Here is a 20,319-nt window from a genome sequence, read left to right as displayed (position 1 = left end):
AAGAGGTGTATCTGTCCCTAGGAACATCATGAGGAAATGAGAGGCGGGGGAGGTGTGGGGTGATATGTGAATGGTGACCTTCAATAGTGAGAGTATATCCCTTCCCAGAAGGGGAATGGGGGCAATGGGTCATAACAAGAAAGGAGTATGTGAAGGACAAAAGGGATCCCTGCATGTAACATGATAAGGGGGGGAGGGTTGCCGAGGGAAAATCTGTTTAACCTCCTACCCCGACAATAGGAGTTTTCGAGGGTGTGATAGGACCCCAATACTCCCTCAAGACCGAAAAAGTGGCACCAGTATCCAAGAGGAAGGTAATGGAGTGTCCATCCACCAGGAAGGTGACCCTAGTCTCTTGCTTCTTGATGGTAATAGTTGGGAGGGAAGGCCCAGTGCCGCAGTCTGGCTGGGCACAAATGCCGCAGTCTGGCTGGGCATACAATCACGAGCCACCACACAGCTTGTAGATTCAAACAGCAACTCTTTATTCCCGAACTCACACCAGCCATCTACAATCACGTTCTGGGGAAATCCACGTTCTCTGCCCAAATCCACTTCACTGGGCTTCTGTCTCCAAAATCTACTGTCTGAATCCCGTGAGAACTCAAGGGGAACTCAGGCAGCAGGATATGCCCTATTCCCAGGAGGAATAATCTTAAACCTGGAATGCCCTAAACTGGAACGCCCTAAACCCGATTATCTTAAACCGGGAACACCCTAATCCGCCCTGGTCCTTGAGCAAGGTCACCTACATTCAATGTCACTGCAACATGGGGTACGCTGGCAAGGAAATTGTCATACCTACTTGGCTAATGGCTCCCAGCAGCCCAGGGCTCTGTCAATCCTCCTCTGCCAAGCCCAGGAGAGGCTGGGGTTGTGGGGCAGCTGACCAACCTCCCCTCTGGGTTGTTGGACAGTCTGACCCCCAATGCCCCCTCTTGTGGCATTTTGGGCAGGGGGTGGAGGGTGTCCTCGGTGAAGGATAAGCCTTAGCCCAATGTCCCTCCTTACCACATTTGAAGCAAGCTCCAGGGGGTATCTTATCAGGACGGTGTGGTGATGACCTTCCCTGAACGACCTGGGCCAACATTTGGAATTTGGCGATTTCGGCCTTCTGCCTGCGGCATTCGCTTTCGTCCTCCCTACCATGGAAAACCTTGAAAGCGACCAGGATTTCGGTCTGAGGAGTAGCAGGGCCCTGTTCAAGCTTCTTAAGTTTGGCTTTACATGATGGCCGTCAGGGGTTTCTGGGTCAAGGTTTGTGTACTGTTGGAGGGCCTTGGTTAGTCTATCCAGGAATTCTGAAGGTGTTTCTTCCTTCTTCTGAATGACCTCCTGCACTTTTTGAAAATTAACGACCTTGCGGGCGGCCTTTTTCAGGCCTGCCAAGAGGCAGGATGCAAAAAGGTCACGAGACTGTAAGCCTCCAGGGGTGTTATAATCCCATATAGGATCCTGCTCCAGGACAGCGTGTGGGCCCGTAGGGTGGTTGAGATTGGTTCTATGATTCTCATCAGCATAGGCCTGGTCTAGTTCCCAGACCTGTTGCCTTTCCTCAGGGAGAAGTGTATTGGCCAGGAGCATGTAAATGTCGTGATGAGTGAGGCTATATGCTTCAGGACCCATTGATACTCCCGAATGTAAGTGGTGGGGTCAGTGGTGAATGAGCCTAACTTCCTCTCTAGCTGAGTAAGATCCGACATGGAGAAGGGTACATGTACTCTGATAACACACTCGGGACCAGCAACCTCACGAAGGGGTACAATCATCATGGGAGCGGGAAGGGGTCCCTTAGACCTGGTAACAGGAGGACTGAAAGAGGCAGTCGGCGACGGGCAGGAAAAAGAGGGAGGGGAAAAGGATGTCTCTGCGGAGGAGGGGGTGGAGGCAGCAGCGGAAGAGGGCGGAGGGGAAGGGGATGAAACGGAAGGCTGAAGATCCATGGGATCAGGCACAGGAAGAGGAGGGGATGGCAGGAGGGGAGGAGCAGGTGGGGCTGAGGGATAAGGTGGGGGTTCGTCTGCCGGGTCAAATGAGGAAGAGTCCGCGAGGTCAGGAGTAGAAGTAGGGGAAGGAGGAGGGGTTTGCAAGCAAGGAGGACTTGAGAGGGAGAACAGGAGGAGCAGAGAGCAGGGTGCTGTTCGAGAAGGCTAAAACCTTCAACTGCAGGGAATCTCCCTCCACTTTTTCAGATGCTGGCAATAGTTAAAAAGGTCCCGGAGAAGATTTGGATCTAATGAGCCTTCTGGAGGCCAATGATTGCCATTATCCAGAGGATATATAGGCCAATATTGGGTACAGAATTTGATCAGAAATTGGGTTTGATATCTGGTGTGTGAGAGAGTGTGGTCAGATTTTTTATTAGACATTTGAGAGGCGAGGTTTCAGGTATAGACAAGGAGGCACCCATGGTCACAGAAAGAGATGGAGAGAGAGAGAGAATCTTCGGGCCAGAATGATCAGCAAGGGCTAAAAGGGCGTCCCCTTTTAGGACCTTGGGGACCGAAGAGACTCTAGGAAGAGCCAGGAAACGGGAGGCAGTGAGGGTCGTCACCCGAACTGCAACTCTCGGGAGGCAAAAAGCCGGAGGCAAAAGCCGGAGGCCACAAAGAACCTAGTACTAGGATTTACTGGTTACGGAAGGAGGAGAAGGAAGAAACAGAGGGGTCTCTCGCCTGCACCTAGAAGCCTCACTCCCCAAAAGGAGAACAGGTCATCAGAGAGTCCACTGCGGCTGTAAAAACCTTAGTGGGGTGGGGTCTCTCTATCGGGCGTCAGGAGTGTGCCGCACGATCACGGTCGCAGTTCCTGCTGTAGCCCGAAGAGGGTGACGAGCCAGGAGGGGAACTTACCTAAGCCCGATCAGTGGTGGGTGTAAGGAGCCTGCGTCTGAAAAGGCGGACGAGGGTGAGATGTCTCGGCAGAGCCGGAGACAGGGCTCTGTTAAAATGCTCACCCGTCTCCCGGGTTTCGGCATCAATGAAAGAAACGACACAAGACAAATCACCGGAGGAGTTCCACTTTATTACAAAAGGCTATGGGCTTATATAGATCTAAGGAGAGGTGGCAGGGCTTAGGTAAATGATGGGTCACCCATTTTATTGGTAAGTTCTTCCAGATGTCAGTTCCAGAGCCCACGAAGTTAGTTCTTATTGGGGCTAAGGTTCCCCTCCAGCGAGATTTCAATATTGGCGCCAGCGGGAGAATTGGTGCCGGCGGGAGTTTTTGGCACTGGCGGGGAAGGGGGAGGCAGGAAGAGAAGCTCCTCGGGCACCATGTTGGGGTTTTTTTGGGGGTGTGGCTGCCGTTATACCTTTTCCCAACAAGTCCTTTATTATTATTATTATGAAAGTGGAAAAGGTCCTGGAGGCCCAAAAGTGCGATGACCACTGGGGGTTGTGCCCAGGTGTGCCTGGAGCCATTGTGAGTGAGTTTCAAACTACAGTATTTAAGAGAGTGGCTACAGCTGGGTTTTTTGGTCCATAAGTACAGGAAGCTCTTGATGGTGACCTGTCAGACTCCCAGATAGTTAGCACATTTGGTGGTGGGTGGTGGGTGGTGGTTGATGGTTGCTGACTGGTAGTTGATGGTTGCTGGCTGGTGGTTGTGGTCTTTGGATATTGGGTTTTTTGATTTGGGGTTTTTTTTTTGTTTGTTTTTGCTTTTCTGGTTGTTTGGTTGGTTGGTTGGATGGTTTTTGGGGGGTTTTGTTTTTATTTTGGTTTTGGTTTTGTTTTAGTTGTAGATGAACACAATACCTTTGTTTTGTTTGTTTATTTATTTTTTTATGTGGTGCTGAAGATTGGACCTAGTGCCTCACACATGTTAGGAGAGCACTTTACCACTGAGCCACAACCCCAGCCCCTGTTTTTTTTTTTTTTTTTTTTTGTTTTTTTGTTTTTTTTTTTTTAAGCTAACATCCTTGTTCCAGTTTAGGATGAGTAGTCAGAGCAGTGTAATGCTCAAAGCTCCTGCTGTGAGCCCACCTTCACGGACCATTATATGGTCCTGCAGAACATTGGGGAAGGGGGCTTTGCTGAGGTGAAACTTGCCACCATCTCCTTTCTGGGACAGAGTTTGCGGTGAAGGTCTTGGCAAAAGTAGCCTCGAACTTCCCCTTCCTATCTGAACCAGATGTGATGGCGGGCTTGGACCATCCAAATGTGATCCACCTCTTTCAGGTCATGGAGACCAACGAATATATCTACCTTATCATGGAGCATACAGTTGGGGGACAGCTAATGGACCTCATCCTACAAAATGATGGCATACAGGATGAGGAGGCCCACAGACTGTTCAGGCAGATTGTGCATGCCATGCAATACTTCCACCAGAAGGGCATTGTGCACCTTGACTTGAAGCCAGAGAATATGGGGGTGGATGCTGGCGGCAACATCACATTCATCAACTTTGACCTGAGTACCGGATTCACAGCTGGGAAGAAGCTGAAGAGGTTCTTTGGCACTGTCCTCCATGTTGCCCCTGAAATCATTCAGGAGAAGGAATATAAGGACCCACAGGCAGATATCTGGAGCCTGGGTCTCCTTCTCTATGCAATGCTCACAGGAAAATGCTCTTTTGAGGCAAGCAGTAATAGGGAGGTGAAGAAGCTGATCAAGCAGGGAACATATGACATTCCCCCACATGTCTCCTAGGGACCCCAGAGCTCCCTCTGTGAGATACTCACAGTGGATCCCATGCAGAGGCCCACCATAGACTATGTAATGAAGCACCCATGGCTGACCCAGGGTGAGGAAACTTCACCCAGTCCTCCTCCTGAGGCACTCCTCAAACTCCTAGATCCTGCAATTTTTGAAAACCATGATCAACATGGGTTGCGACCATTAAAATACCTGGGTATCCATGGCAATGTAGGAAACTCAATAACAGAATGGCAACATACCTCATCCTAAGTGCCAGAGAACCCAGGGGGAGTCCTGCACATTCCAGGTGAAGCCCAACCATCGCCCAGTCCCTGAGGATCCTCCCAGGGTCGGCCCCAATAAGTGTTGTAGTGAGCCTGCCCTTCCCTTTCCCTGTGAGCAGCAGTAGCCTGCGGAGGCCAAGCAATTCCGGCAGAAGCCTGCTGGAAGTGCCAGTGTGCCTGCTATCCCTCTCCACTTCCTCATGTGGACACACCCCCTCCCAGCCTAGCCCCCCAGCATGACCCTGTGCCCAGTCACTCATCCTCCCACAGGACCTCCACAGGGCAACTCTGAGACAGTAGCCAGGGTTGGAAGAGGGAGAGGAGGAGGATTGCCAAACGCATCTAGCATCTCTGCTGTATACCCCGCTTCTGTCAGCCAGTGTCCAGAAACAGAGTGGCTCCAGTGGAAATGCCCAGCCCAGATGGACAGAACTGACAGACAGCCAGAAGACCCTGAGCTGTGTGGGATGTTGACATTATGGTGTGGGAGTGGGGTGTGCTAACTGGCTCAGGCTTCTCCACATGGATTCCAGGCAGGAGCGCATCTGCATCCACCAGAAGATTCCTCTGCTCCCACATGTGAAGCACATCATAGAGACTCTTGATGATGTGCTTCACGTGTGGACATGTGAAGGGACACTTCCTCCTGCCCTGCCCTTTATCCTTTCTCCCATGTTTTCAGAGAAATTTATTCTTAATTTTTTTCACAAATTGTATAATAAAATTGATGTTTCAAAGATTTTAAAAAGGCAGGTTTTTTTGTTGGTGGTTGTTTTTTTTTTTTTAGAGGCCTCACAGCAAGAGCCAGAGCCCAGTAGCCATCCTCTCTAAGACCTGGACCACTGTGCCTCCCTTTCCTGCTCACTGTATATACTTGCTCACCTTAAGCCAGGGTTCATGGGGACTTACTTGCCTAAAGCCAATGTAAATGGCTTGACAGAGTATAGATGGAGATGCTCCCCTTGAGCCAGTGGGTACCTGATTCACTTTGAGCTGGTTGCTTTGGCCAGAAGGAATCCTTTTCCTGGTCTTCATGCCCTTCCATAAAGTATGTGGGGATGACAGGTTGCAGCCATCTCCCAACAGCCCTAATAGTGCATCTTGGGGTAACTGGTCAATCAAGTGGTGCTAGGCAAATGCCCCAGTGACATACACTTCCATAGGGGCCAAACTGCACTCCCCCACACTCACTCCTCCCAAACCCTCCCCTCCACTCCCCTATCACAGTTCAGCTGATCAGACTCTAGCTGTTGAGAAAGGAACATTTTACATGGCATGGTTCGTAAGGACATGCCTAGGTTCCCTGTGTTCACATATTAATACCCTTACAAGCTTTAGGGATTTTCTCCATTGTTTCTGTTCTTCTGAGATTGTTTGGCTGTAAAAAGGGCAGCATTTTCAATTCACTCCTCTGAGAAAAGGACATTAAGCATTTAATAACCACTAGATGTCTCCCTTATCCTCTAGAGGTTCCTTTAGCCCAGAGAGCAGGGAGAATATTCCCCACCACAGGTCAGTTTTTTCCCCTGTAGGTCATCACATTTAAAAGCTGAATGGTGGCAGGAGGAGTTCAGTCATGCTGCTGAGTCAATTCTCCAGGGTCATTGTCATATGGCAGCCTGGGACTTTGTTTATTCTCACTGGTGAGGCAGCAACAAATTCAGAGCAAGGTAGTAAGAGATGGGTTTGCTGGCCATTAGAAGCTCTTCCAGAGAGACATCCCAACAAGATGGACTCAGATGGGACCTTCATTCTCAACAGTATGCCAGGTTCACCACTAGCCTGAATACTGAAAAATTGGGAGTAGTTTGACCCACATATGCTCAGAAAAAGTGTCTCATTTTCTTCTGCTGCCAACCTAATCACAGTTGGAAAAAGAGATGTCTGCATCCAAACCTGGCCTCATTACCAACTGCAGGAATGGAAAACAGTCTCCAGAGTAAACACAAACTATAACACCCCACTCAGGAGACTGATTTTACTAAAGAAAAATAGTGAAAATGTCCTACTTATGGGGCTTTCCCTCTCAAGCTCAAAACAGTAGCTCTCCCTTGTTAGCCTTCTATCAGATATCTCTCCCCCACACCCTCACCTCCCCTCTCTCCAAGGTTTGCATCTGAAATGTAAGCTACAGAGGTGATTATCCAAAATTGGTGTGAGACTGAAAAAAAGAAAGTGTCACTTTTAAATTCAAGCCACTGCAGGACCTAAATAGCTGGCTATCTTATCTGTTCTTGTACTCTACCACCTGCTTTCTTAACAAGTTCCTTCCTAAATGTTACAGCACAAGAGTAAAAATACTTCTATTTTTACTCTCATATATACAAATTTTCTTTACCTTGAGAATCTTTACCTAAGGATTTCTGGATTCTCACCTTCTTGAAATATCTGGAGTGACTCTAATCTGACCCAAAAGTACACTGATCTGATAAACATGTTTTGCATGCTCCTTTACTAGAGTAATTACAGCTATGTCATTGTTTTAGAACTCTCTTGGTTTTGTTTTTTTTTTTCAATTTCTATATTTTTGAGCTCATGGTTTTATGGTAAACTCATATTTGATCCTGCACACCTAAATTAATATATTTTTCTGATCAGACTTATTTTATCTAATTATAGAGGTTTTTACACTCTTTGATCACAAAAAGCCAATTTTTCAAGGGTTAGGATTGGAAAATCTCCTATTACAAAATCCTAAGAAGGACATAGACATGGTGATGTTGGGAATAAATCTGACAGCCATTGAGGACAAGTGGACCCTGAACATTTGATTTTAGTGTCCACCATGTCTGTCAGACTTTATGCCTAGCATTTCCAACTATACAGGCCTGCCCTATATTTAAGTCATAATGTAAAAGTCTGATAGGCTCTGTTTTAATTTCTTTTTTTCCCTCTTTTAATTTCTAACATGTTAAATCTAATAGAAGCTTTAATAAACATTGGTAGCATTGCCTCCTACCTATGAAGATCTGTCTACAAAAAACTGCAAGATCTTTGTTTGCCATCTCTTTTATTTATCTGTGCACGTCTGTTTATTGTATTGTGTCTACATATGTGCTTGTATCCATATATCATGTACATGGTGTCAAATTGGCATAGAGCTAAATGAGTACTCATATATCAAAATTTAAATGAGAAATGGATCTAAATTTAAAATCACATGACTTTTTAAAAAGTTCAATTTATTTTTTATTTTGATTTGTTATATATGACAACAGAATGCATTACAATTCGTATTACACATATAGAGCACAATTTTTCATATCTCTGGTTGTACACAAAGTAGAGCCACTTCCTTCTTCTTACATGTACTTAGGATAATGATGGCCATTGCATTCCACCATCTTTCCTACCCTTATGCCCGCTCCCTTCCCTTTTCCCCTTTGCCCTGTCTAGAGTTCATTTAATCCTCCCGTCCCTCCTCCCACACACAGCATATTATGGATTAGCATCCCTAAATCAGAGAAATCATTCGGCATTCAGGATTGGCTAATTTGGGGGGATTAGCTAATTTCACTTAGCATTATATTCTCCAGCTTCATCCATTTACCTGCAAAAGCCATGATTTTATTCTCTTTTAATGCTGAATAATAAACAAATGAGACTAACGATATTTTTAAAATTACTAACTCACAAGTTTTAGTAGGTACTCAGACAATAAAGTATTGGTTTCTATAAAATGTCTAGAATGTAATTTCTCTTACTTCTAGGATTGGTCTTCAACAGAGAAAAGATGGCTAATACTGTTAACTACACTTGTCTGATATCTTTTTTATATTTAAAATGAGTAAATTAGATTTAACAACAATGGGATTAATCTTTATAAATGTGCTTGTTACAGGAGACATCTGATTAACTTATGAAGCTAAAATGCTAAAACACCAACTGCTAAATATCAAATCAAGTATTCTTGACTTCTTAAATTCCATAAGGTAATATATTTAAACATTAAATGTGTTTCATTAATTGGCAAATGGAAAAAGGTTTGAGAATGCTTTATTTCTGTGTCTTCACTAAAAACAACATTACTAAGAATTAAGATTCTATTAGGTGTAATTCTACATGCAAAGAGTACAAGAGATTTAATTTGGGTTTCATTTCAAGTATTATAAAAAAAGTATTTCATCTTATTAAAGTGCAGTAATTTGTCTAAATTCAGAAATTTCGTTAAGGATTATTACAAAATGTGAGTTTTAATGGGGGTCAACAGGAAAGAGCTATAAAAAGGTTCTAGCATGGAAATATATTTTAACATGAAAGTAGAAGGAAAAATAAATGTTTCTGGATCAGAAAGTCTTTTGTGTGGGAAAGTAAAAAGTTGTGCCATGTCTAAGTTATACAATGTTTGTGGAGGGCAAATCTCAACAAGTTTGTGACTAAGTTGGCTATACTTGGAACAATCGGTTATAAGCTATTTAAGGTTTTTCCTAAGGTCAATATTAATATACTGATATAAAACAATGTTTAATCCTCTATGTGTTAAATTACTTAAAACATTAATCTGGCCTGGGCCACCAGACCACACCCCGCCTCACCCGAACCCAGAAAACTGTGCCCACGCACAGAAGAACATCACACTGTGGTCCCCTATCTACTAACATGTGGCTCCACCCAAACTGCCTCCATCTTGGGACACTGCAGCCACCAACATACCCCTTCACACATGGTAATATCAACTGTGGGACAACAGACAGGGCCAGGAGGCAGCTGCCCATTGCAGCACTGCACACTATAGTGCACCATCACCGAACAGGCCACCAAACACCATCACATAGCCCATCCTTCAAGCCCTGTCTCTGAAAGCATTTGCCTCCATCTTGGGACAGCTCCACCACCATTTTGGGTTACCTCCACTGCAGCTTCTGCCTTCTTTAGATGGGGAAGCTTCCATCTTGGGACACCAACCAGGGCCTGGAAGCCCAACATCAAGGTACCTACAGGCTTGATGCTACTGCCACCACCAACTAGGGATATGGCCATTTCCATCTAGGGACAACAACCAGGTCCTGGAAGACCATTGCCAAGGTCCCTGTGGGCCCAGTTGCACAAGAGGTATCCTTACTAGGTGTGCTAACAGACACCATCCTGTTGCAGAGGCAACAGGGAGCCTTGCATGGGGTTGCCTATCTTTTTTATCCTGCTAACAGACAACTTCTTTTGATTCATCTTTTACTCATCCCATAAACTAATACCTCTGCATTCTCACATTCTACCTCATAAACATCACATCCTACCCCTCCCTGCATTCTCTTTCATTAGAAACTGTAAACCCTTATGGAAACCTACTGGCTTCATGATAGAGGATAACCAAATTCATCATTTCTCTTTACAGCAACAAAACTGTAAGTATCTAAATAGAAGCTAATAGATTCATGGCTATACACTGGTTGCATTGGGTGCTATAAACATTGATCGTCCCCTTAAATGTGAGGTATTAGTAACCTGCAGGGACTCTACAAGATTATAGAGTAGAAGCTGCAGTACCTCAGAGCTGCACTGCAAGAGAGGAAGACACATAGACAACATGAAAAACAAGAGAGAAAAATGCCCCAGACAAACCAAGATACTATAGTAATAGAATCCATTGTCAGTGCAGTAGATGAAATGTCAGAGAAGGAGTTCAGAATGTACATAATTAAAATGATCTGCGAATTAAAGAATAACCTAAGAAGCAAATACAGGCAAAAATGATCACTCCAACAAAGAGACAAGAGAGCAAATGCAGGCAACCATTGATCATACCAACAAAGAGATAAGAGAGCAAATACAGGGAGTAAAAGCTTACTTCAAGAAAGAGATTCTGAAAAAAAAAATAATCCTTGAAATTAAGGAAAGAATAAACCAAATAAAAAACTCAATAGAAAGCATCAACAGACTAGATCACTTGGAAAACAGAACCTCAGTGAAGACAGAAATTTCCCAAACATGAAGAAGGAATTGGAAAATCAAATAGAAGAGGCTTGCAGGACACCAAATGTGCAAAATTACAACAGATCTATACCAAGTCACATTATAATAAAAATGCCTAGCATACAGAATAAGAATAGAAATTTAAAGGCCACAAAAGAGAAGAATCAGATTACATATGGGGGAGACCAATTCAGATCTCAGCAGATATTTCAAACCAGACCCTCAAAGCCAAGAGATCCTGGAACATATACCAAGCTCTGAAAGAATATGCATGTTGGGCTGGGGATGTGGCTCAAGTGGTAGCGCACTCGCCTGGCATGCATGTGGCCCGGTTTCGATCCTCAGCACCACATACAATCCTCAGCACTAGCATACAGAATAAGAATAGAAATTTAAAGGCCACAAAGATGTTGTGTCTGCCGAAAAAAAACTAAAAAATAAATACTAAAAATTCTCTCTCTCCCTCCCTCCCTCCCTCCCTCTCCCTCTCCCTCCCTCCCTCCCTCTCTCTCTCTCTCTCTCTCTCTCTCTCTAAAAAAAAAAAAAAAAAAGAATATGGATGCCAACCAAGAATTAAGCTTCAGATTTTATGCTGAAATAAAAACCTTCCATGAAAAAAAAAAGGTAAAAGAATTTACACCAAGAAAGCCTGGACATTATTGGCAAAATATTCCATGAGGAGGAAATGAAAATCTGCAAAGGGAGAAACTACACTAAAGGAAAATCCAATCAAAGAAGAAACCAAGTCATGTTTAAAACCAAAAGTAAACCCAAATGACTGGGAATACAAAACATATTTCAGTAATAACCCAGAATATGAATGGCCTAACCTCATCAATTAAAAGACACAGGCTAGCAAATCAAACAAAAAAAAGACCCAACAATATGTTGCCTTCAAGAGACTCATCTCGCAGGAAAAGACATCCATAGACTGAAGGTGAAAGGATGGGGAAAAAACATCACTCACATGGACCACATAAACAAGTAAGGGTTTCCATCCTAAAATCAGATAAAGTGGACTTCAAACCAAAGTTAGTGAAAAGGGATAAAGAAGCACATTTCATACTACTCAAGGGATTCATACATTAACAAGACAAACAATGGGGCATCTATGTATATCAAACAAGCCCTTCTCAACTTCAAGAATCAAATAGACCACAACACAAAAATACTGGGTGACTTTAATACACCTCTCTCACCACTGGATAGATCTTCCAAACAAAAACTAAACAAAGAACTATAGAAGTCAATAAAACAATCAATAATGAATACTTAACAGACATATATAGAATATTAAATCCATCAATGAGTGAATACACTTTTTTCTCAGCAGCACATGGATACTTCTCCAAAATAGACCATATGTTATACCACAAAGCAAGTCCTAGAAAATACAAAAAAATAGAGATACTACTCTGCATTCTATCTGACCATAATGGAATGAAATTAGAAATCAATGATAAAATTAAAAATAGAAGCTACTCCAACACTAGAGACTAAATAATATGCTATTGAATGATGCATGGATAACAGAAGACATCAGGGAGGAGATTAAAAAATTCTTAGAAGTAAATGAAAACTCCAATACAACATATCAAAATATCTGGGAAACTATGAAGAGGAAAGTTCATTGCATTGAGCTTAATCATTAAAAGAAGAAAAAACAAATAAATGACCTGACATTACATCATAAAGCCCTAGAAAAAGAACAACAAACCAACACCAAAAGTAGTAGAAGACAGGAAATAATTAAAATCAGGGTGAAAATCAATGAAATAGAAACAGTTCAATTGACAAAAAGCTGGTTTTTTGAAGAAATAAATAAAATTGACAAACCCTTAGCCATGCTAACGAAGGAGAGAGAAAACTCAAAATACTAACCTACATGATGATAAAAGAAATATCACAACAGACACTATAGAAATAAAGAAGATAATTAGAAATTATTTTGAAAACTTACACTCCAAAAAAATAGACAATATCAAAGGCATCAACAAATTTCTAGAGTCATATGATTTGCCCGAATTGAATCAGGATGATATACACAATTTACAGAGCAATTTCAAATGATGAGATAGAAGATGTCATCAGAAGCTGCCATCAGAAGCCTACCAACCAAGAAAACCCAGGGCCAGATGGATACACAGCCCAGTTCTACAAGACCTTTAAAGAAGAAATAATATCAGTACTCTTCAAATTATTTCATGAAACAGCAAAAGAGGGAATACTTCCAAACTCATTCTATGAGGCCAGTATCACCCTGATTCCAAAACCAGGCAAAGACACATCAAAGAAAGACAACTTCAGACCAGTATTTGTAATGAACATTAATGCAGAAATTCTCAATAAAATTCTGGCAAATCAAATACAAAAACATATCAAAAAGATAGTGCACCATGATCAAGTGGGGTAAAATTTTTAAAAATGTCTGTTTGTGCATTATCTACATTGTAAGTATAGGGCTGCATGCAGATGTCTCTGATCTATACCAAAACTAACTGTCTTGCTAAAGCAGGTGCTCTATCCTGTGTGCAGGATAGGAAGCCACACTGGCCTGCAGTGAGCATGATGCATGGCATGTGCTGGACATGCTTCCATGACCTCTCATTTCAAGCCTTCAACTACTTTTGAAGAAGAGAAACGTTAAGGTCACCCAAAGGCACAATGCTAGAAGGTGCCTGGACTTCAGGCGCCACTGTCCATGGAGTCAGGATTCAGCCTCAGGTCTGACCTCAGTCTCACCAGGCTGCCAGGCATTTTCCTGCTCCAACTGGGCCATGTCTGTACTGGGGGGCTAAAGGAAGCCTAGGGTCTCCTCCATTTGTACAATGCAATTTCCAAGGCACCTCCTTGGGCCAGCAGTGATGAGGCTGACCCAGGTCCCAGGTCTAGGCTTCTGAGCATGGGATTCCTGCCATTGCCTCACATAAAACTGCCTTCTCTTCAGTCCCTAGACCCTCTCTGAATTGGAAAATCCTGGGTTTCTTCTGGAAACTGGAATCAGCCAGCATCCCTCATCTCCCCAAACAGGCAGAAATCACAAAAGAATATACACACGCGTGGCTCCAGGAGAGGGGCTGTCACAGTCTTCTGGGAAAACCTAAGATTTCTCTCCATCCAACCCAAAGTACAAGGTCTTGGCAGCTCTAGCAGAAGCCCTGGTGCCATCTGCTGGTCATGTTGAGTATGTCGCCCTGCGGAAGTTAAGTGGGTGCTAGATCTGCTTTAGGTACTGTGTGGGCTCTGGGAAGGGGTGGCGTCAACATCCCTGCCCCACAGGCCATCTGGAAAATTGGGGCATGTACTGAAAGACCATTGTTTTAGTCAGTTTTGTCACTGCTGTGACTAAAAGACCTGACAAGAACAATTAGAGGAAAAGTTTACTTGGGGGCTCACAGTTTCAGAGGTCTCAGTCCATAGAAGGTTGACTCCATTCCTTGTAGCTCAGAATGTGGTGGAGGAAGGTGGTTCTGGACATTAACAGGAAGCAGAGATGTGGATAAAGAGTCTGTTCAACAAGCACAAAATCTAAACCCCAAAAGCAACCCCCAGGGACCCACTTCCTCCAGCCACACCCTGCCTGCCTTCAGTTACCACCCAGTAATTCCTATCAGTATTAATTCACTTATTGGGTTATCACTTCATTTCTAAACCTCCTTGCATTGTCTCAGACATGAGATTTAGGGGACACATAATATCTAAACCATAACAACCATATAGTGACTGGGGACAGCCACAAGCACATGATTTCTGGTTCAGGAGACTAGAAGCAGGTAAGACAGCACATCACATCCCAGGGAGTCTGGAAAGCTGGTCCTGGGAGACATGTACTAGGGGACCCTGACATTCCTAGGGACAGAAGCACCAAGGGGCAAGGAGTCTGGACTGTGCCCACCTTGGTCCTAGAGCAACAAAGAGCCCTAACCAGTGGCATCGCCAATCATGGTAGACGTGTAGGAGAGGGGTGTTGGAAATGTGGATCAAGACCATTGGAGAGGAGCCTAGAATGACAGGACAATAGTTCAGCCTACTGGTGTCCCCCAGAGTGTGTCCAGAGTAGCCACATTATGAAAAACAAGAGGAAAAAGCTTTTGGCAAAATACAGCACCTCTCCATGTTCAAAACACTAGAAAACTAAGGATAGTAGGAATATACCTCAACATTGTACAAGCTGTCTATACTAAGCCTAAGGCCAACATCATTCTAAATGGAGAAAAATTGAAAGCATCCCCTCTAAAAACTGGAAGAAGACAAGAATGCCCTCTTAGGCCACTTCTATTCAACATCATTCTTGAAACTCTAGCCAGAGCAATTAGGAGGAAGAAATTAAAGGGATACGAATAGGAAAAGAATAAATTCAAACTATTACTATTTGCCGACGAGATGATTCTATATTTAGAAGATCAAACAAATTCCACCAGAAAACTTCTAGAACTAATAAATGAATTCATAAAAGTAGCAGGATGTAAAATCAATATCCATAAATCAAATGCATTTTTATATATAAGCGATGAAGCCACTGCCAGAGAAATTAGGAAAAATACCCCATTCACAATAACCTCAAAAAAATATTTGGGAATCAATCTAACAAAAGAGGTGAAAGACCTCTACAATGAAAACTAAAGAAAGAAATTGAAGAAGACCTTAGAAAATGGAATGATCTCCCATGCTCTTGGATGGTCAGAGTTAATATTGTCAAAATGGCCATACTACCAAAACTGTTGTACAGATTTAATGCAATTCCTATTAAAATCATAATGACGGGGCTAGGGTTATGGCTCAGTGGTAAAGCGATTGTCTAGAATGCATGAGGCACTGGGTTTGATCCTGGCACCACATAAAAATAAAACAAAGTATTGTGTTCATCTACAACTAAAAAAAATTAAATTCCAATGATATTCTTCATGGAACTAGAAAAAGCAATCATGAAATTCCTTTGAAAAAATAAGAGACCCAGAATAGCCAAAGCAATCTTTAGCAAGAAAAATGAAGCAGGAGACATCACAATACCAGAACTTAAAACTATACTTCAGAGCCATAATAACAAAAATAGCATGGTATTGGCACCAACACAGATACATTGACCAATGGTACAGAATAGAAGACCCAGAGAAAAACCCACATAAATACAGTTATCTCATACTAGACAAAGGTGCCAAAAACCTATATGGGATATGGGGTTAAAGGTACATTCATACATTATTGATGGTACTGTAAATTGGTGTAATCACTATGGAAAGCAGTATGGAGATTCCTCAGAATACTTGGAATGGAACCACCATTTGACCCAGCTATTCCAGTCCTCAGTTTATACCCACAGGACTTAAAATTAGCATACTACAGTGATGCAGCCACATCAATGTTTATAGCAGCTCAATTCACAATAGCTAAACTATGGAACCAACCTAGATGCCTTTCAACAGACGAATGGATAAAGAAAATGTGATATACACAGTGAAATATTACTCAGCCATAAAGAAGAATGAAATTAAGGCATTTACAGGTAAATGGATGGAACATACTAAGTGAAATAAGCCAGTCCCAGAAAACCAAAGACGAAATGTTTTCTCTGATAAGTGGATGCTGATCCATAGTGGGGGTGGGGTGGGGGCAGTAGGGAAGAATGAAGGAACTTTGTATTATGCAGAGGGGAGTGAGGGGAAAGGCGGGGTGGTGGAGATGGGAAAGACCGGAAAATGAGACAGACATTACTGCTGTATATACAAGTATGATTACACTACTGGTGTGACTCAGCACCATGTACAGCCAGAGGAATGAGAAGTTGTGCTCATTTGTGTACAATGTGTCAAATTGTATTCTACTGTCATGATAAATAACTAGAACAATTTTTAAAAAATATAAAATGAATAAATATTTTCACTTTTAAGAGAGGTTTTTTTTTTGAGCTATTATACTTATATGTGTATTATATTTCTAGCTCAGTGGAAGTAAACCCAAATTCTTGTCAGTACAAATTTTTTTGAGAGAGAGAGAGAAGAGAATTTTTTAATATTTATTTTTCAGTTTTCAGCGGACACAACATCTTTATTTTATTTTTTTATGTGGTGCTGAGGATCGAATCCAGCATGCCAGGCGAGTGCATTACCGCTTGAGCCACATCCCTAGCCCTCAGTACAAATTTTGATTTTTGGTCTTCATTATTGAGTTGTGAACATTAAGCAGCCGTTCTTTAATGTGCTTTGACACGTCTATCATTTTAAAGAAAGTGTGCATTTTAAGAGGTCATGTGCTATGAGCTTTGGCAGAACACAGCACATTTCTTGGGGAAATTTAATAAAGATGAACGTCTTTGCATCTTCACAATGCATGTGATCATGTCAGTCTGGACTGCTTGTTCACTCACAGGGTTCTGGGTAACTGACCAAATTTCTTACCTGAAAAAAAAAAAGAATTTTTAATTGCTTTTCATGTTGGAAAACAACAGAGAAGGTGGCAGATCCTAAATTAGAGTCTGGAAGCAGGAAACACAGGAGGACATTGAGGAGTACAAAGAAGAAAGAAAGTTCTATGGGAACTATATAGAAATCCTAAATCTGAAATCAGGAAGCGTCTCACAGGAGATGCCTTCCTGGCAATGGTCCAAGGAGGGGGACACACAGGGAAAGGTAGAGTTTGCTAGTTAAGTCATTATCACAGTCTTTTCCACAACCTCTAATTCCAGTTTTACATAACAGAAGGACGATCCAGAAGGTTGTGATGAAATAGAAAGTGTGAAGAGAAATGAAGAACAGGTTCTGAGAAGAATGAAGTGAGGAAGAGCTCAAGCTGCTAAACAGATAGGCACAGAGAGGAGGGAAGCGAGCTACTAGTGCAGCCCCTCAACAACTGCAGAAAGGCACCTTGGGAGATGGGAGCATCAGAGAATAGGGGAGCAGCTGGGAATAAGCAGATAAAGCAGAGTATCAGCCAGAAGTAAAACAAAGCTAAAGAGAGGCGACAACAGAGCCAGAGATGAGATGTGAATGGGTTAGAGAGAGAGAGAACAATGCTGAGGGGCTGGAAAGGATGACATTTGGAATGAGCTTAAAACTAGATGGATACTTTAAGAGAGGGAGGGTGGTTGAGTGAATGGAGCAACTGAAGAGGATCCATCAAGGGAAAAGCCAATAAGATAGGCATTGTTGTCAGGCATGGTGGAGCATGCCTGTATTCCCAGTGGCTTGGAGGATCAAAATTTCAAGGACAGCCTCAGCAAACAGTGAGACCCTGTGTCATAATAAAAAAATTAAAAAGGGGCCTGGGGACATAGCTCAGTTGGTAGAATGCCTGCTTCATATGCACAAGGCCCTGAGTTCAATCCCAGCACCCCCCCAAAAAAAAATTAAAAAGGGCTGGGGATATGACTCAGTGGCAGAGCACCACTGGGTTCTATCTCCAGTACCAAAGCGGGGTGGGTGGGGGAGACAGATGGCACTGTGCAAAGCCATTCTAATGCTGATCACCTGCATTGAGATGAAATACCACCAGTTGAGACATGAAGGAGAGAATGTGTCCTATTCACTGAACCAAGATGCTAGAAGAAGTTCCCCCTCAAAGTCTAGGCTATTCCAGATGCCCAGCATTGCTTTCCAAGGAAAGGAAAGAAGACCGAAACCGTGGCTTTTCCAGATGGCACAACGAATGCGCTTCGACTGCAAAAGAAAAAAAAACAGCACACACAAACGAAAAAGAACACCTGTGGCCATGCCTCACCAAGGTCACGTTTAGGGTTAGCTCAAGAAACTGAGCTTGTCAACTTCAGTAACCGATTGTTTCTCCCCTTTCTTTGCAATTCTAGCTCAGTTTGCCAGCCTAAGTGCCAAAGACCATCAATGTCCAGGGACACAATTCTTACCACAGCAAAGGGACCAGATGCTCAATGTGGAAAATCAGAAACTTAACTCTTGTTGCAGTCATCAGTGGTCCTTAAGAATGCAGAGGAAAAGAACCAGAAGATTTCTGTCCAATGCATCTTGCCTTATCTTTTTTTTTTTTTTAACACAAAGAAACTTAATGCTGTATTTGAAAGCAAACACACACACACACACACAGACACACACAAGGGGACAGATCTTGAGGGACCCCCCTATGCTTTATTAAGCAACGGAGGGGCACTTTTTCAGGAGGAAAATGGCAACTGGTTACAATAGGGATCTGATTTTTATAGAGTTAAGTGAGACTTAATCATACACACTTAATCATAGCAGAATATGTGGGCTGGGCAGTCAGAGAAATAGTTGTAGAATGGGAAATTGTGAAAGTCCAGAGCCCATTACTTTCCTTTTCTCCCTGCGGGTTGTTGTTTTCCATACCCTTCTGTATTAATAAATTCAGTGTGCAGTTTAATTGGGGTAGTTTCAAAAGTCATGATTTTACAATGAGTAAGTGCAGACTTTAAAAAAAAAAAAAACTTCTTGAAGGTTGAGTGTGTCTACAATGAAATCGTACTTCTTGGCAGTTGGTAAATTATCTATTCTAACATCTATCAAATTTGAATTCCACTACATTTATTTTTTGCCAAAAGATGAGTCATATTTGTTTGAAATCTGAGACAGTATGTTGAATTTTGTACATCTGTCCAAGTTTATTTCCGCCAGCCGTGGAAATCCTTCCGTGGACATCACAACACTACATTTAAGGTTAGTGTTGGTGACTTGCAAGTCCCTCAGAACCAAAATTTTAAGGTTCTGAATGTAGATGGGGTGTCAACTAAGAGTTGCCAAAGGAGCCTGCTCTTCTCCCTTAAGACTTCCCCAAGAGTTCCAAAGAACTCACTGGCAAGGGCTCTGGACTGCTTGCTATCCAAGTGTGACTGGAGGGACTGTAATGATTACTTTGGATATGAGACCCTACTTTTCTGAGAAACAGAGCACAACTTATCTATCACTTTCATTTGCAGTTCCCAAAAGATTGCCACAACCATGTCCATACTCAGATTCTAATGATTTTTCCTATCAATATTGGATAGTAAAGTGATTTACAATTCTTTTTAAATTGAAAGCACCAATTACCATTCCTAATATTCTTTGTTTTTAACTGAGCTCTTGCATGACTTATGTTATTATCCTAAATAAAATGCTTTAATAAACACAGAATTTTTTATTAATTAGACTTTTTATTAGTTGTTGGTGGACCTTTATTTTATTTATTTATATGCTGTCGAATTAGACTTTTAAACATTCTATGTTGGTGTGATTTGTTTTCATTTGATAGCAAAAGCTCTTTCAGCCTGCAAGCATTTCACATTATCTGGAAAACTTTTTCTCTATTTTGTGGAAATACTAGAATTCCTCCTCTCGATTTTGCCATTATATTGATTTGTAACACTTCTTCGATTTATGCATAAGTATATGACTTTGATTTTACCTGATCCACCATCAATATGAAAGTGTTGAACACTAACAGTGCTTACCACAGGGAGGATATAGTATTTTTACTTCCTGCCTTAAATTGTCTTGTGGGGGAAAGGAGCTGGAAGAGTT

The 20,319-nt window shown here is 42.4% G+C and overlaps 1 protein-coding gene and 1 long non-coding RNA gene across 5 annotated transcripts in view; both read left to right on the top strand.

The window, feature by feature from the left end:
- Positions 1-5,679, top strand: part of LOC139702969 (putative sperm motility kinase W) — a 30,921-nt gene extending 25,242 nt beyond the window's left edge. For all 4 annotated transcript variants that reach the window (XM_071605779.1, XM_071605776.1, XM_071605778.1 and 1 more), the window contains one exon: positions 4,182-5,679. In XM_071605779.1, the coding sequence (XP_071461880.1) occupies positions 4,182-4,655 (474 nt within the window). In that variant the 3' untranslated portion in view covers positions 4,656-5,679. The remainder of the gene's footprint in view (positions 1-4,181) is intronic.
- Positions 5,680-6,474: 795 nt separating this feature from the next.
- On the top strand, positions 6,475-19,932 carry LOC139702970 (uncharacterized). The gene is made up of 2 exons (XR_011705528.1): positions 6,475-8,859; positions 18,636-19,932. It is a non-coding gene; the product is annotated as an uncharacterized lncRNA (long non-coding RNA).
- The last annotated feature ends 387 nt before the right edge of the window (positions 19,933-20,319 follow it).

This window comes from Marmota flaviventris, chromosome 19 (assembly GCF_047511675.1).
Source record: "Marmota flaviventris isolate mMarFla1 chromosome 19, mMarFla1.hap1, whole genome shotgun sequence".
In the NCBI taxonomy this organism is placed as follows: Eukaryota; Metazoa; Chordata; class Mammalia; order Rodentia; family Sciuridae; genus Marmota; species Marmota flaviventris.
This window is presented reverse-complemented; position numbering and strand designations above follow the sequence as displayed.